The sequence below is a fragment of the Pteropus vampyrus genome, unplaced genomic scaffold, assembly GCF_000151845.1.
Source record: "Pteropus vampyrus isolate Shadow unplaced genomic scaffold, Pvam_2.0 Scaffold157, whole genome shotgun sequence".
Lineage (NCBI taxonomy): Eukaryota > Metazoa > Chordata > Mammalia > Chiroptera > Pteropodidae > Pteropus > Pteropus vampyrus.
The window spans coordinates 44,797-62,614 of NW_011888938.1; the positions used below are offsets into that span (position 1 = coordinate 44,797).

General features: G+C 59.8%; 1 protein-coding gene across 1 annotated transcript in view; it reads right to left on the bottom strand.

Annotated features, from left to right (window-relative positions):
• The window catches only part of CACNA1B (calcium voltage-gated channel subunit alpha1 B), a 71,599-nt gene that overhangs the window by 25,421 nt on the left and 28,360 nt on the right, over positions 1 to 17,818 (bottom strand). Inside the window, exons 8-16 of the mRNA XM_011369946.2 lie at positions 15,662 to 15,799; positions 14,138 to 14,339; positions 13,735 to 13,899; positions 13,474 to 13,584; positions 13,026 to 13,109; positions 3,703 to 3,819; positions 3,419 to 3,484; positions 2,971 to 3,062; positions 2,525 to 2,669 (exon numbers count right to left, since the gene is read on the bottom strand). Of these exons, the coding sequence (XP_011368248.1) occupies positions 2,525 to 2,669; positions 2,971 to 3,062; positions 3,419 to 3,484; positions 3,703 to 3,819; positions 13,026 to 13,109; positions 13,474 to 13,584; positions 13,735 to 13,899; positions 14,138 to 14,339; positions 15,662 to 15,799 (1,120 nt within the window). The remainder of the gene's footprint in view (positions 1 to 2,524; positions 2,670 to 2,970; positions 3,063 to 3,418; positions 3,485 to 3,702; positions 3,820 to 13,025; positions 13,110 to 13,473; positions 13,585 to 13,734; positions 13,900 to 14,137; positions 14,340 to 15,661; positions 15,800 to 17,818) is intronic.

A 17,818-nucleotide genomic window follows, 5' to 3' on the forward strand; every position in this document is an offset into this window, starting at 1 on the left:
TCATTTGTTTGCTTGATTAATTGCTGTGGCTGGGACATCCAGCACCATACTGAACAGAAGTAACAAATAGGCACCCCTGCCTTGCTCCTGATCTTGGAGAAAAATCTTTGAGTTTCTCATCACTGAGCATGCTTGCTATAGGTTTTCACATATGGCCTCATGTAAGTTGAGGTGGTTTCCTTCTATTCCTACTTTACTGAGTGTTTTCGTCAAGAAAGGAGGGTGAATTTTTTTCTAATGCTTTTCCTGCATCAATTGAGATGATCATGTGGTTCTTCCCTTCATTCTGTGGATGTGTGCTGTAGCACATTCATGTCCGTAACCCTGCAGTCCAGGCACAAACCCCATCTGATCCCGGTGTTTAACTCTTTCAACGTGGCATGAAACATGGTTTGCTGCATTTCGTTGACGATTTCTGCGCTACTACTAGGCTGTAGTTTTCTAGTGGAGACTGTCTGGTTTTGGTGTCAAAGTAACGCTGGCCTCACAGAATGAGTCTGAAGTGTTCCCTTCTCTTCAGTTTTTTGGAAGAGTTTGAAGGAGGTTGGCATTAATTCTCCTTTATATGTTTGGTAGAACTCACCAATCTCATCCTGGACTTTTTTTTCGTCTTGAACATGCCCCCCTTTGCCCTGCTCTCGCTGTAGCACGGACACCCTCCCATCCCACCCCTTAAGGAAACATGGCCTGCTCTTAATGCCACGACTCGCCAGCCCCCTTCATGGGGTCTGGTGCCCGGCTGCCATTCTGGGTGAGGCTGCCACTCTTGTCATCGACCTTGCTGGTGAGCAACACCCACAGACACGGTCAGCTCCTGCCTGGCCTCTCTGTCCCCTGGCCTCTCTGTCCCCTGGCCTCTCTGTCCCCTGGCCTGCCCCCACCCACCACCATCTCAGCCCCGGTCCTGTGACCGTCTGCTAAACTTGGTCATCACTACTGTGCGTGACCATTACTGCCACTGTGTCGACTTCAGATGCCCTACTGTCTGCCAGTGTCTCCTACCTTCCTCTGATCCTTGTGTTCCCAAACCGCTTTGTCCACACAAGGAACTCCGACCCAGTGACCCTGCCCATCACCTCCCTCTGTCCCCAGCTCGACCCCATTGCCAGTACTAAAATCACCTACATACGCCCTTCTCTCCCTCCTGAAACAGGTATGGAAAGCCCCGAATCTGGACAGTACACTTCTCTACCCACGGTGCCACATACCAAAGGTGGCTGGAGAAAAGCGCAAACTGCTGGCTGCTCCCACTCAGCTTGCGCCCACGGAGCGGGGGCATTGGCTGTGCACCACCCGCTGGCCACAGCGGCTGTCTGCCCGTACGCGCTCGCCACCACTCTGCCTCTCGGACCCTCTGCAGTGAGGCTTCGGTCCCGCTGTGCGAAGAACCGGTTCTCGTGAAGGTCACCGACGGCCTGTGCCTGTCCACGCCCCACGACCGGCTCCCACCTCTGTCACCTTTCTTCGCCACCCAGCGACACTTCCTGTGGCTGACCACTCACTCCCTCCTGAGACACTCTCTTCCCATGGCTTTTGGGGTGCCCCCTCTCCAGGCTCTGAACCTGCCTCACTGACAGTTCCCTCTCCACTTCTGGCCCTCGGGCTACCCGAGCCCCCCGCCTTCCCTTCGAACCACACTCCAGGGTCGGTGCCCCTCACGAGTGGGCTGTTAACACCCACGGTCCCAGGCCCGCTCCAGAAACCCCGGTGCAGCGAGTCTGCACAGAGGCCCAGGAATCTGGACTCGGGCAGGGGCGCAAGTGACGCTTCAGTCATGGTCGTCTGGTTACGCGGTGTGTGGCTGGAACATAGAAGGTTTCACAGCCCTGTGAACACACCAAACAGTGTTGACAACTTGTCTGTCCATCCAGCCTGGAGGTCTAGAGGGCATCTGTCTCCTTCGTCCCCCATGCAGAGGCTCCGGCCTCCAGTCTGGGGAGAATGGTCACTTCACCCCAAAGGAACCCAGGGCTCAGCTCTGTCCTTCCTCAGACTCACGTTCGGTCATCGACCACGTCAGCCCCGCCTGTGAAATGCAGTCGACTCCACCCGCCTCCCGCCCTTCTCCGGGCGCCGCCTCCCTGCTCACTCCGCAGCTGTCCCGCAGCTGTCCCGGCCAGAAGCAGGGCCCAAGGGGGTGCCTGGAACGTGGGGCCACCACGCCACGCCACCCAGTCTCCCAGAGGCTCTGCTGACCAGGAACGGAAGCCGCCTGCCTGGGGCCAGCCCGCTGCAGCTCACTGGTTTCCAGTGGCTCCCCAGGCACACCAGCTAGAGTACCGCTTCTCTGTCCCCTCCTCACAGGGAAGTCCCCTTAGCAGCTGAAAACTACGTACAACTCCCACAGGAGTCACGGCAGGGCCCACGGGTGCTCAGCACCGAGTGGTCCCTTCGGGGTTAACGAGGTCATCATCCCATTGGCACGAATCGCTTGTGTGACCTCAGTCAGAATCAGAGGCCAGCAGGAAACGCAGAGGACCAGAGGGGGAGCGGCCGAGGGCCGCAGGGCGGGCCGAGTGCTCACCAGGAAGGAGCACAGGAAGATGAAGGACACGAAGTAGAAGTAGGCGAAGTCGCTGCCGCACTCGCTAGCGCTGGCGTGCTCGTCGCAGGCTCGGTCGCTGAGGCAGGACAGCATGATCTCGTGCCAGGCCTCCCCGGTGGCACTCCTGAGGAGAAGGGTGGCTCCGTGAGCCCCGCGGACGTCCTGGGCCGGGGGACGGGCCGTGCGACCCTCTCCTGGCCTTCCCACGGAGGGTCCCACCGTGCCGGTCTGGATAGCGGACGGACAACCGCTCTGGCTCCAGGAAGACGGCGCCCCGCACCAGGAGCTGGCAGCGTGGGGGCCCTGGCGGACGCCTGGCCTGGAGCCAGCAGGCTGCGCTGATGGCTGGTCTCCGGCTGGTCCCCTCCCGGCAGGCGCCAGCCCCATGCTCATGCAAGGTGGGGGACGCCTCCCAAGCAGCACACCTGAACAGGAGCATCAAGGCCTGTAGAAACGTCCGGAAGTTGTTGTGTCTGTTGATGCTGGAGTCGTCATCCAGGGCAATATTCCCGAACACCTGAAGAGAAGGCTGTGGGCTGAGCCCCCGACCTGACAGCAGCCCGGCGGGGCAGAAGCGGGGAGTGGGTGCGCACAAGGACCTGCAGGGCAGGGCACGGTCCTCTCCACAGAGCCACCACCACGGCTGCAGTGGCTGAAGGGCCAGTGCGTGCCCAGGGCCGAGGAACCCATGACAGCCCAGCACCTGGATGTCCCCTGCTCAGCGTGGGCTGGCCTGGCCCTGAGCGGGTGGGCTGAGTTCACACAGAAACGTCCACTAAGCGCCAGTCTGCCGTTACTGCCACTCAATGACCGTGAGCAGCGCCCTTCTAGCCCAGGGACAGGACCCTGAGCGTCGCGCCCAGCAGCACCCACCTGCATGCCAATGATGGCGTAGATGAAGAAAAGCATGGCAATGAGCAGGCACACGTAGGGCAGGGCCTGCGGAGACACACATGGGTTCAGTCCCAGGCCGGGGCCAGACGGGGCCATACGCGTCAGCCGAGCCCGGATCCTCCCCGCTGACCACCTGGCCCGGCCACGGTGGCTGTCTCTGCCTCCCCAGCTGGGCTCGGGGTTCTGCAGCACTCAGAAGACACCAGCGCGTGTCCTGAGAGGCCCCTGCAGCCGCGGGCAGGTGGGGCGAGCAGGCGGCTCACCTTGAAGGACTGCACGAAGGTCCACAGCAGGATGCGGATGGTGTAGCCCTGGCGCAGCAGCTTGATGAGCCGGGCCGCGCGGAACAGGCGCAGGAAGCTCAGGTTGATGAAGTTGTTCTGCGGGAACGAGGGGGCCGCTCACCCTCTGGCGCTGCCCCGCAAGGCCACCGGCCGCTGCCTGCCCAGTGCCATCCAACCACTGCCCACCCACTGCAGCCCGAGGAAGGGGGCAGAGGAGAGCCTGAGACAGTCCCCGTGCCACACCTGCGGCCACCAGCCAACCTCCCAGGTGAAGCTCACCACTGCGCACGGGCCCTCACGCAGCAGGTCACAGACCCATGGGGACAGGGGCTTCCCGAAGCAGCCCCGCGCCAGGCAGAGCCTGGATGCCAGCTGCAGCTGGGCCTCCAGCACTGACCACCTCTTGCGGGACATGGCGGGCCGGCGGTGCAGGTGCTGGGCAGGGTTGCTTGTCCCCTGAGCACCCCCACAGGGACCCGGCCCGGGCAGGTGGCACGCACTTCCTGTCCACGCAGGCAGCAAAGCCCCTGCCCGCCCGGGACCCCGCAGAGGGGCAGTCAAGGCGCTGTAGCTGGTGGACGTGTTGGTGGCCCTGCTGCGTACGCTGTGGAAGCCACCTCTGCCACCCACACAGACTTCCCCGCTCGAGGGGTCCCGGGGGTCCAGCCTGCTCTCTCAGCCAAGAGCTCAGAGTCCAGCACAAAACACACCAGTGCTGCCTCCACACGACCTGGGGCAGGGCTCCCGCTCTGCCCGGGGACCCTAGATCACTGGCACCCCACCAGGGCCGCATTCCTGGTGGCTCGGAGACCCAGGGCCACACGCAGCCTGACAGCAGCTCCTGCCACTCTGGTGCCATGAATATGCAAGCAGCTCCAGTGGCCAACAGAGAGAAGGGCCAGACGGCGAACGAGACAGTACGTGCAGGGGCGCATGCGGGGGGTGGTGGGTGCCTCCTCAGACTGCTCTGTGGACGGGACACAGCTGCAGGGCGGGGGGACACCCACTGCTGCTTCCAGACACACTGTCTGCCACTTCGCTGAGGCATCTCCCCACTCAGGGCACGACTTCCCGACCCCCACCAGGGTGGCTGGGGGCTTGGGGCTGCCTCTGCGGCTGAGGGGCTGGCAGCTAGGCTGGGGGATGGCACAGCAGGGCTGGAGGCTGAAGTGGCCGCAGCCCCCATGAGTTCGTGCGGGGGTTCTCACCGCACACACAGTGGCTGGGAAGTGTCCACCGTGGCCTGAGGATGCTTGGAAAAGCCCAGCATCTCAGGAGGACAGGCACAGGGATGAAGAGGGACTTGTGTGCAGTGCCAGGAAACGCAGTGTACTGCCAGGCACAGCACAGTGGGGACAGGGCTGCCGAACGCCTAGCCTCCTTGGGGGTCTCTGCTTTGGAACCACCTGCTCAGGTGTGGCCGAAACGGCCAGGACTGTGATGACAGCACCTGTCCAGCTCAAAGTGACTCAGGCAGCCGCTCAGGCAGCTGGCACAGACACGATTTCCTGAAGATACTGAGGAAAATGTAGCCTTTGGGTGACAAAGGGACAGCGAATGAATGAGGCCAAGGAGGCACAGTTCACCCATGTCACCTGTGCACAGATCCTGAGTTTGGCAAGTCACTCGCCGCTTTCTCCCGACTCACATCCCCACCCGTCACCCAGGATTCTCACTTGGGCTCTAGGGGCACTCAGGAGAGGGGAGGGGGTGGCAACAGACAGACAGCCCTGGATAGGACAGATGGTGATGGTGGCCACAGATGCTCCAAGCACAGCGTGACAGGTTAGGTACACAGTGGCCGCACTGCCACTCAGGCTGCATGCGAGGGCAGGGGGCATGCGCGTGGCAGCTGCCCCATGGCTGTGCACGGCCGCCTCTGGCCTTGGCCATGCCCTTAGGGTGGACAGAGCCTGCCCCCCGCCCCGAGTCCCTGGCTTCTGCAGCACCTCCTTGTTGTATGGCCTCTGAGTCAGGAAAGGTGTGTCACCACACCCCCAAATTGGGAGGGCACCCTGGTCACTAGCTCCTAGACAGGTGGACATCATGTCCAGGTTTAGGCCCCTCATGAAAAGGGACTTAAAAGCGCACTGAGCCTGTGAAACACGGCCCCACGGAGGTGGTTGGCTGACCCCAGAAAGACCAGTGTCTCCTGCATCCAAGCACATCGCTGCATCTGGTCAGGGCCATAGCAAAGGGGAGGCCTCCTCAGACCGGTCACCCACTGGGGCGAGGTCCAGCCACGCGTGGAGCGCAGCGCCGTCCTTGCCGCGGGGCTGAGGATGAAGAAAAGAAAACTACACGCCCACCTGCAGGCCCACGCACGGCCACCAGGGGGCGGCGCACTGGGACAGGGCATGCACGCGGTCCTGGGAGCGCGCGCCCAGCAGCGGGCAGAGGCACACGCATCAGGCTGTGCAGCATCAAATGCCATTCCCTCGAAAACTGAGGCTGTCTGCTCCAGCCATGACGCGTCCTCTCCAACGCCCACCTTCTGCAGCAGGGTCTCAAGTGCTGGCTACTCTACGTGACTCGCCAGGCACAGCCTTGAGTCAGTTGGCTCCCGACAGCTTCACTCTCAGATGCCCCTGGAGACCTGGGAGGTGGCCCCGGCTCCTGCCACCTGCACCCCACGCAAGCACGCCGACCCAGGGGCCCTGAACCAGCACTGGCCAGACGAGGAAGCCCGGGGCTCCCCTGTCCCCTGGGCGGGCCCCTCTGTCCATGCTGGTGCTGCTGAATCGTGCACAGGGTCTCCAGGAGGGACACGCTAGGGGACAGTGGGGGCCAACCTCCTGTGTCTGCTGGCAACATGGGGACAGGGCAGAAGGGAGAGGGCTGTGCGGCAGAAACCGTGGACTCCACAGGGACCAGGTCCGAAATCCCGCCCTGCAACACCCCAAATTCTGAGCCAGCTCCAACAGGAAGAGCTGCCAAGGCATCTGCCCCCCTCCCGCTCAGAAGCCCACCCCTCTCCCCGCCCAAGGGCCGGCCGCAGTCAGCGGTCACAGAGAGGGCCCCCAGAAGCCCCTGGGGATGGTGCCCAAGGCCAGAGGGGCTGGTGCAGCTGGCCCGATGCGGGGGCAGCAGCGAGGGCTCGCAGGAGCAGGGCGGATGGCGAAGCGAGGGCTGAGAACCATTCGAAGGCATGAAACCAACCGTTTCCTACGCGTGGCGTTTTCATGGGTGGGTGTGTGAGTGTTATTTACAGATTGGGGTGTTTGGGCAGCAGGCGGCAACATACAGACGCAGACATGGTTTCGCAGGGTATGTTGGTTGGATGGCGTGAGTCAGCAGGTAGGTTAAGGTAAGTCAAGGACAAAAACAGAAAACAAAAGAGAAAATGAGTCATCGACACAAGCAAAAACTCCAACTCTCAATACTCCACTGGAGAATTTGGGGGTTTTGGTAACTGGGCACACTTTGCTTCGAATGCGTTGGCACGCCCTCGGACCCGGCGCGGCATGCGGAGCGGCACCTGCCTGCACCGTCCGGCGGAGATGACTCACAGACCCTTGTTTTTGTTTCCAGGCAAAGGGGTCAATGTCAGTGTCACCGCAGCCTGGAGGGCTCTCTCCAGGACCCTGCTCAGGGCTGCTGCTCAGTTCCGTTCCAACGGAACCCTGGGGTGCGGACTGACACCCAGACTTTTGCCTGAGAAAAAAAAGTGCATTCACAAAGTAGCACATGGCGTGACTGCAAATGGAAGAATGAGACACCACTAACCTGCGGATGGCTCCCTTTCGTCCCCCCACCGTAGGCAGAACAGGGGACACCGAGCCCCAGTTCTGAGCAGCAGCCGCCCGGCCGCCCCACTAGCCCTGCTGGGCGTGGGGAGTGGGTGGGGGCTGAAGTGAGGGCTGAAACCACCACACGCTGCCCGCTTCGATGGTCCGGCCATAAGGGACGGACGTCGGCCACTCCAGCCTCTGGCCAGTCACCCCTCTCTGGCAAGGGGGACACCCAGTGTTTGCACCCTACTACCCGGGGCATGACAGTCTCTGAGTTGAGGGGAGGCCCGTGGAGTCCGACGCAGCCAGCCTCCCGCCGAGGGCCCTCTGTACAACAGCCTGTCGGGTGACGCCTCTGAGAAGTGAAATCTGCACACACAAACTGCGCCCCAATGTCCCCAACAGGCCCGCTCCGCCCACACTCCCCCGTCAGAGTTCGCGGTAATCCAGGTTTCTACGTGCTCAGAGCAAACAGGTGCCATTCCTGCCTCATCGTCACACCCATCTGCAGCTCAACCTTTACGTGATACCCGGAATCTGCAGCTCGTCACCCAGCCCCTCTGCCTGGCTCACTGCACCTACTTCCCCACAGGCCGAGACCCAGCGGTCAGCCCCACAAGTGTACTCCTGAGGCCTCCCCAGCCCAAGACGCAGTCCCAGCCGGTGACTCCCCAGGCCGCTGTCCCCAGGAGCTTCAACCAGTGGCATCTGCTGAGGACCCCTAGCCACTTAGTGGGGAGGCTAGGGCTCAGGGCACCCAACCGGATGGCATCTGCCTCCAGACGCCTCCCTCCCTGCTCACTTCGTCACTCCCCAGCAGTCCTGGGTCACTTACCAAATGGCAGCTTGTGCTGAACTTCTGTCTCAGTCTGTTTCTGGGAAAAATGCTAACACAACCTGAAACAGTCAAGCTGCTTCTGCCTGTGCCCGGCACTATGCTCCTGGAAGCCAGATAGTGTCACTCCTTGTCACAAAACCCTCTGAACCCTGCTCTCTCACTCAGCAAAAAAGCCAAGTGCACTCTGACTGCAAGGCCGTCCCTGCCCTCAGCCGCTCCGCCTTCCTGTTCCCTGCTGTCCCAGCTGAGTGCCCACCCAGCCCTACCCAGGCTCCAGGCCTCTGAATGTCACTCCCCAGTCCCTCCCCATGGCTTCCCCACAAGCCCAGACATCTTTACTGGGGACAGTGACACTTGTCTGGACCCACCATGAAAGCCCCGCCCTGCCACGCCCCTCCCTGCCTGGCCTTGTCTAGGGCCCTCCTCGGTCTGCAGAGGCCAACCCTTTGTCCTGGGGCCTCGGGATGACGTTCAGCGAGCCACAGGGTCGGTATTTTTAAATGTGATACAAATATTGTCTCCCTGTTCATGGACAGGCCTTCTTTTCATAAACAGAAACTCTTAATTTTATAGAATTTTTTTCAGTTATGGCTGGTGCTTTACATATTTTGCTTAAGTCAGTCCCTGTCCCAAGGTCTTCATCTCCTATGATTTCCTCTGAGTTTCAAAGTTTTGCCTCTCTTTACGCCTTCCCACGCGTTTGACATAGATTTGTTAGTAAGTGGTGTGAGCCGAGACCGTGTCCCTGTCCGTACCTCCCCCGGCCCCGCCTGCTAAGCGCAGTGCGGCGGTCAGTCTGCAGGGTGACAGCCTCGCAGTGGGTCACATCACCGCAGGACCAGCCTGCGTCCCACAGCGCCCAGCAACACCTTCTTCTCAAGTATCTCAACTGTTTGCGGCCTCTGCTCCTTCTTATAAACTCCAGCAGTAATTTATAATAAGTTCTTAAACAGAAACAAAATCATTGGCATCTTTCCTGAAATTGCACGAATCTACAGGTCAGTTGGGAAAAGTGCCATCTCCCGGACACGGACCTACGGGCCCAACCACCGTGAGAAAGAGCTCCATCTATGCAAACGGTCCTCCGGGTCTTCTGGGAAACTGCCGCGGTTCCCGTGCCCACCTGGCACACACCCTTCGTTACTGTCGCCAGGGCTGCTGGTGTCAGGGAATGCAACCGACTCGCTCGGGTGAGCTCACACTCAGCACCCTTGCCGGACGCTCTCATTGGCGTCAGGTGGTCCCAGATCCGCTCCCCAGATCGTGGTGTTCTCTGAATACCGGCGGTGCCGCCTGCGCCTGCCCTGACTCTCAGCCGCTTTGCCGCTGTTCCTCGTCTACCCGCTCAGCAAGCATTCACGGACCCTGCCGCAGGCCACGCACACCCTCAGCACGGGGATGTGGCCGCGGACAGAACAGGCAGAACCGCCTCCCCACAGAGCAGACTCCAGCTTACTGACCTGACCAGGGCCCAAAGTTCAACGCCGAAAAGAATACTGGCTACAGGTGTCACTGGCCTTTCTCATTGTTGAAGGACGTTCTTTCCAAATTGCACCTTTATATGTGATGTTCGCAGAGGACGTTTTGGGTAAATGCTCTTTGAGTTAACAATTTCTAGATCGTGAATACTTTTTATCATGAATAAAATCTGAATCTGAGTGTCTTCTCTGCAGCCACGACAGGATCACATTACTGGGGTCCTTGGATCTGCTGAGGTGCATTATGGTGACGGACTTTCTGATCGGGACCCCGCCTCCTCGGCCTGACCCTGCCCTGTCCTCCCAGTGACTGTCGGACTTGGTCGGCATGCATGCCGTGGACAACTCTGCGTCTGTGTTAACGAGCGAGCTTTTGGTTTTCTTTCTTGCACTCTATACTTTTACACATTCAAGTGTCGAGGCTGCACCGGTCCCGTACAAACGGAGCGCTCCCTGTTCTCCGCGCTCGGGCCGGGAGGGCTCCCTGCCATTCCCGGGGACACCTAACGTGCAGAAGTGCTATGGCCCAGGGCTGCCAGCCAGGACACAGCCCTTGAGAGACGCGTTTGTCGTTGTGCTGCCTCCCGCAGGCTTCTTTGGGGTTTGCACAGAACACCCTCAGAACACCACTGCGACCCACTTATCGAGCGAGGCGACGCCACCGGGTTTGAGCGTTTCAGAGCAGGGCGCCCACGCGCAGTGTCACCCGTGCCAGGGGTGTCTGCGGTGTGGGGAGATACTGGGCAGGGTCCCTGCAAAGTTCCCATGGAGAAGCCCTCGCACGCTTAAGATTCCAGAGCCAGGCCATGTCACTGGCAGAGACTGTGTCTGACCATGACGCCGCGTGCCTCTGACACCAGAGCTTCTCACGACTGTCTGTGCCACCCGCAGCCCAGCGCACAGCGGGAGTGCCACGCCTAGGAACAAACCTAAACACGTCCCCAGGGCAAGTCACACATCAGGTGGCCCAGGCCCTGTGCCTGTCACTCTTGCACCAGACTCTCCCTCAGCTCCCCTACCTTGTGCACCAAGGGACAGTCACTCGAACCTGGAGGAACCACCCAAGTCTGGCTGAGGGGCGGGCTGGCCGGCACGCTGGTGCTGGCCTCAAGCAGACCCCCTGCGGACAGCCTGAGCTGGTTTGAGGTGGAGTCTGGGCGCTGTGCCTGAGCAGCCAGTGTGTCACCCTCACCTCGAAGAAGCTGACCATGGTCAGGGGACGTGGTCTCCAGCCAGGGCTAAAGCAAGGTCGGGCCTCTGGAAGGAGCAGGGTTTGGGGACCAGGCATTAAGTGTAGGTCTCGGCATAACACACAACTTCCCCCAGAGGGCACCCCAAATGCAGGGGCACTGAGGGTCTAACATCACAGCCGGCCGCGGTGTTCGCAGTCTAGGCCGTGAGGGCTGAGACCAAGGCCAGGCCCCCCTCAGCACAGCTGAACCAGCCACAGCCTCTGCGGAACATGCGGTGGGCCATGCGGGGAGGTCACCGTCAGGTCTCTGCACTGGGTGACACGCTGCCCACGTGAGACCCTGCACTGGGAATGGCCGTGTCCTGTGCCAGCTGGGACGGTAGCAGCACGGCAGAGGTCACCAACACGGGTCCCAGGACCCTGTCCTACTGCAAGCACAGGCTATGCGGAGGGGCTGGGACCCCTCACAGCCCCTCCCCACCGCCCAGGAGGGGCCGGCCTGCCAGGGGTTGAAGCAGCCTCAGAGCCCCAGGCAGAAGGCTGCTTGGCCAGTCCCCAGGTGGGGTGCTGCCCTCAGTATGAAGTGACGGCTGACAAATGGTCCCGGGTACCTGGGACCCAGCAAGTGGGCGGGAGTGGCATCCCTCCTGCTGTCACTGTGGTGACTCCAGGGCCCCACAGGTGGGTGTGGCGAATCTGAGGTCCCGGTGCAAAGGGCAGGACCACTTCCTGTGTGCGACACCAGGCCATGGTGGCTGTCACTCCGGGCTGTGCCACGCCAGCGGGCGTGGGCAGCTGAGTGCCGGGAGCAGTCTCCGGGGTTGGGGCGCCATCCTGGGCGCTCCAGTGAACAGGCTTGACTGTGACTGGACCATGTGGCAGCCTGAGCCACACAAGGGCACAGCCAGCAGGGAATGGGCCACGTTAGATGAAGGTTTGGTCACCTCACCATACCAGCCACCAGAGAAACCAAAGGCCGGCCGCAGGTCAGGGGCCACCTAAGGGGTGGAGGAGGGACAGGCGACACATAGCCGGGCCAGACCAATTGGCCCTGGGAGCACCGTCGCCGACGTGGTGACGGACACCGCCACGCTGTGCGGGGAGGGAGCCTGCAGCAGGGTGCGGGCAGAGCACGGCAGGGCCAGAGCACCACAGCACACGCCCCGCACGCCTGGGGCAGCACGGGTGTCCCCTCAACCTCACAGCCCAGGCTGCCCTCGGGGTGCACCGGGGGGCTGAGAACCGACACCCCCAGGTGCAGCCCTGAGCTGAGCACACCTGGGTACAGGATAAAAGCCACCATCTCTGAGGCGTGACCTGCCTGGTCCCAGAGTCCCCTGGGTGACAAACTCACCCCGCACTCACTCAACATGCATCATTTCTGTCCTTCCTTCTACCCTATCCAATCTCCCCAAACCTCTCTACTGGTTTTGCCAGCAGCACTTCCTGAGGAATCACTTTGGCAGGAGCCCCCGCCCCAGCGTCTGCCCCGCCAAGATAAGCAGCAAATGCTCTGCGGTTCTCCCGCAAGGCAGCGTCGCAGCGAGAGGGCCTCGCTTCACAGTCGGGTCCCCCACAGCCGCAGAAACAAGCTTGTGTCGGGCACTCGGCCAGCGTTTGCACGCGATCCGTGCATGTCTGACAAGAATGAGCATCTCTAGCGTCACATAAAGCAGACCTCGCATTTTAAGTATTCTACATCCTTATCGGTTTAGTTTCTACATTTCTGATGCCAAGTCGTTAAACACATATGTATTAGAAAAAGAAAATTTAAAAGATTCTTGTCTCAGTCAGTTCTTACCATCAGCTTCCAGGTGATTCCCAGGCTATCAGCTTCAGAGAATTTTGGGGAACCATTTTCTTATCCAAGAAAAAGCATTTGCTGAGACAATAGCCAGTCCCCAAAGTCCATGTCTGAAGAGGGGCCTCTACCCATCCAGGCTCCGGGGGAACCCCTGTCCCAGAGGAGGGGTGACCCAGGCGCAGCCTGGAGCAGCAGAGAGGGCTCCCTCTATGAGGAAAATACTTTGGGGCCCTGGAGGGGAGCAGAAAATGCTACTTACCGCAATTTCTGTCACTAAAATATCAGTAATACTTCCCAGCACAGTGACAAAGTCAAACACATTCCAGGCATCTCTGAAGTAGTTCTACAGGAAGAGAAAGGCAGTCAGGGCAGCAGCGGGCGGGGCTCTGCCGGGGAAGGGGTGGTCCCTGACCAAGAAGAGGGAGAGGAGACAGATGGGCCGCCCCAGGAGGGACTCACAGGCCAGTGCAGTCAGATACCCCTGGCCCGGGCAGTGGAGAACAGAGAGCCATGTGCCCAGGGAGGAGGGTCCTGCCTCCACGGCCTCAGGAGCTGGCTGGGGGCAGAGCTCAGGGCAGCGGGGCCCCTGCAGCGTCATGTGTGCTCTGGGGTCGGGGAGGTCCCTGCTCTAAACCAGGAGCCCAGGTCCCACCGGCACTAAGGGGAGCGGGAAGGTGACCCCGAAGGGTGGGGGGCCAGGCACGTACCAGCACCCCGAACGCAATGATCTTCAGCAGGCACTCCATAGAGAACACGGAGGTGAAGGCCACGTTCAGGCCCTTCAGCAGCAGCTCGTACTCGTAGGGTGCGCCGTAGAACTGTGGGGGACGATCCCACCAGGGGGCTGCCGGGCCGCCATCAGAGCCCGCCCAGGCCAAGGGCATGCCTTCCCACTGCCCAGGCCTCCCGGGGCCTCCCCCTTTGCAGCCCACAGACACTCAGGCCCACATGCCCCAGGGCCCACGCACCTTCATCATCAGCACCAGCGTGTTGAGGGCGATCATGGCCATGATGAAGTACTCGAACGGCGGAGACACCACGAACGTCCACGTCTTGTACTGCAGTGACTGCTTGTCCCGCGGCATGTGCCGCGTCAGGGGTTTGGCGCTAATGGCGAAGTCGATGCAAGCCCTCTGCCCGGGAGGGAAGGCGCGAGGGCTCAGGCCGCCCTGCCCCGCCCCCCCGCCCTCCCCTCCTGGCAGCCCACCAAGCAGTCTCTCCCTGCCCCAGCACAAGCCCACCGTGCTGGCCAGGGGCTACCTGGCCGCGAGTGACCACCCACCTTGTGCTTCAGGAGGCTAGGGAAGGCCTGCCCGCACCGCCCACGGGGAGCCCCGCGCGTGTGCCCCAGGCAGGAGGAGAGCCGCCTACCTCGTTTTTCTCCAGGCTACATTCTGACATCACCTTGTCCCCCTGCTCCTGGAAGGTGATGATGATCAAGGCCACGAAGATGTTGACAAAGAAGAAGGGGAAGACCACGAAGTAGACCACGTAGAAGATGGACAGCTCCATGCGGTACCCAGGGCTTGGGCCCTGCTCCTCGTACGTGGCATCCACCGAGTGTTTCAGCACCCTGGGCCACAGCAGATGCCAAGCGTCAGGGGACCCACGAGGACACGGCCCTGACAGAGTCATACCTGCATCACAGGTGAGGCTTCCGCACCTGAGCCCAGGGATGGCTCTGCCACACTGGGGCCCACGCTTATTCCACGGGTCAGCCATCTCTCCTGGAGGTGGGCCGCCTTCCCTACATGGCTGTAGCGGGGCTGCCCCTGGGCGGCCTCAGGCGTCTGAAGTCCTATCCCCAGAGGGGAGGCGGGGTGGGCCCAGCAGTTCCATCTTGGCCACTTATTCCCAGCTCATCTGCTCACACTGAGCTCACCCGCTCACACTCAGCTCACTCCCAGCTCATGCAGCTCACCCGCTCACACAGCTCACCCACTCACACCTAGCTCACTCTCTGCTCACTCTAAGCTCACACTCAGCTCACACCCAACTAAGTCCCAGTTTTCACCCTCTCTTACCTCACTCCCAGCTCACCTGCTCATACCCAGATCACCGCTCACATCCAGCTAGTCCTAGCTCGGCTCACTCAGAGCTCACCAGCTCACACTGAGCTCACATCAGACTCACCCGCTCACTCCCAGCTTGCTCACCTAGTTCACTCCAAGCTCACACTCAGCTCATACCCAGCTCACATGCTCACACCCAGCTCACTCTAAGCTCACACTCAGCCAAAAACCATTCACACTGAACTCATACGCTCACTCCCAGCTCATTCCCTCTCACCAGGTCATGCCTTGCTCAGTCTAAGCTCACATCCACTCAAACCCAGCTCACTCACAGCCCACCAGCTCACACCAAGCTCACACCCAGCTCACTTCAAGCTCACACCCACTCCTAGTTCATTCCCAGCTCACCTGCTCACACTGGCTCACCCCAATCTCACATTCAGCTCACACCCACTCACACCTAACTCACCTGCTCATAGTCAGCGCACTTCCCAGCTCATCCACTCACTCTCAGCTCACACTCAACTCATTCCCAGCTCACCTGCTTCCTCTCAGCTCACACAACTCAGGCCCTGTTAATGTGCCCACACACTCACCTCACTCTTAGCTCACGTCCACTCACACTCAGCCCCAGAGGAAGCCCCTGCCGTCCAGGGTGGCGGTGACACAGACACCCGCTCTGGCTGCCTTAGCGGAGTCCGGTGGGCCAGCACGATGTCAGAGCCCACCTCCCTCTGGCCTCCAGCCACTCAGAGAACATCTTCGGGATCTCCAGTCCCAGCCCCTTCTCCGCCACCCGCTCAGACGCAGGGCAGCATTTCCTGGACAGGTACGAGAGTCCACCCCCTGGGCTGGCCCGAGGCGAGGACCTGCCGGGACTCACATGGGCCACCCTTCACCCGTGGACACGGTGAAGAGTGTCAGCAGTGCCCAGAGCACGTTGTCGTAGTGGAAGTCGTACTTCTTCCACTGCCGAGGCTGGGCCTCCACTTCCTCCTTCTCATAGTCCAGATACTGGCCCCTGGGGGTGAGACACGAGAGGCCAGAGGTCAAAGACGGCAGATCCAAACACATCTGTGGTCAGATGGCCTTTGGAAGGTGCTGTCCGCTCGGGAGGAAGCACAGGCTCTTCAGCCAGTGGTGCCGGGACAGCTGGGTGTCCACTGGTAAAGGATGAAGTGGGACCTGACCTCACTCCACACACAAAAATGACATCAGTGGATCAAAAGTAGGAGCTGAAACCTTAATGCTCAGAAGAAAACACAGGGGCCTCAGATTTGGGAATGGGTTCTTAGAAATGACACCAATATCATGAGCAACAAAAAAAACCATAAATTAGACTTGATCAAAATCTAAAATTTTTGTGCTTCAAAGGACATCATCAGCACAGAATGGGACAAAATATTTAAAAATCATCTACCTGTTAAAGGACTTGTTCTAGAATATATAAAGAACTATTACAATCAATTATTAAAAAAAACCAAACACTTCATTTAAAAATGGGCAAAGGCCCTGAATAGACGTTTCTCCAAAGAAGCCACAAAAAGGCCGATTGGCACACGAAGCGATGCTCGACATCAACAGAAAGATGCCGGTCGAGCCACAGTGAGAGACCATTTTGCACCCACTAGGATGGATATAATTTAATCTTTAAAAAGGAATATGACAAACGTTGGCAAAGATGTGGAGAAAGCAGAGCTCTCGCATACAAGGGTGGGAGTGTGAACCCGCTTAGCGGCTTGGAAGACAGTCTAGCAGCCCCTGACACTCAAACAGAGCCGCCACGCAGCCCGTCAGCGCCACTGGCAGGTACCTGCTCCAGAGGAATGAGGACCTCTGTCCGCACAAACACGTGGCATGCGTTCACAGCAGCAGCATCACAACGGCCAAACGCCTACCCACCGATGAACAAATAAATGAACTGCGGCCTATCTACAGAATGAAACACGCTAGACCATAAAAGGGACGAAGCACCGACACGCGCTCCAGCTTGGACAACCCCAGAAACTGTATGTGGGGCGGGGAAGGGCTCAGACGCCAGCAACCATATCACACGACTGCATTTATATGCAATGCCTGGGGACAGGGGACTCTGTAGGGACACAACATGGCTCACTGGTTGCTCAGGACTGGAGACGAGGGGGCAGGGGGCGACAGGTGCAGGTGCACGTTTTTTGTTTTGTGTTTTAACTGATGAAAAATGTTCTAGTTGACTGTGGTGATGGCTGCACATAACTTTGAATATACTAGAACCATAGACTCCAATGGGTGAGTCGTACAGCAGTTGAGTTACATATGAATGAGCTATTTTTATGGAAAAATAAAGACCCCTCAGAATGGGCAAAGGGTGGTGTTTCCAAATGCGCGGGGCCAGGCCGTTTGCTGCCCACCCTCACCGCCCCCCACCCCACACACCACGCGAGCCAGTTCCAGGCAGGGCGCAGACCTAAAGGTGGAGGCAAAGGCACACACTCCAGAGGAAAGCGTGAGGGCATGTCCCTGACCGTGGGGTACGGCTTTTTAGCAGGACATGAAGAGTGCTGAACATAAAACGTATAAACCAAACCATACTTGGTCTCAAACAGACACCTCTGAAAGAGCAGAAAGGCCGCAGCGCGAGAGATGCCCACAACCCCCACATCTGGCAAAGGGTTCCTACTGGGGTTTAAAGAGTCCCACAGACCACCCAGAGAGACGGACAGCCCACACAGGAAAATGGAGAAAGGCGAGACAGACACGTCTCAGGGAGAGACGTCCAAACGGTTGACCCGCCTGGCAGAAGGTCGCCACCCAGCTGCATGTCAAACCTCGGAACAAAGCCATGAGGCCGCACCAGAACGGCCAAAAGCAAAGGACAGAGCATGCCGGTGTGAGCGGGGTGTGGACACAGGCAGCCTCATCCGTGCTGGCGGGAGGGTCGTGTCACAGAAGCTGAACATATGCATAGTCCTCCACTGGGTGTGTACACTACACTCAAGCCACATGACCCTCAGTCACCAGGTGGATGAGACGTGGTGGCCCCTGCACACAGACACACCTG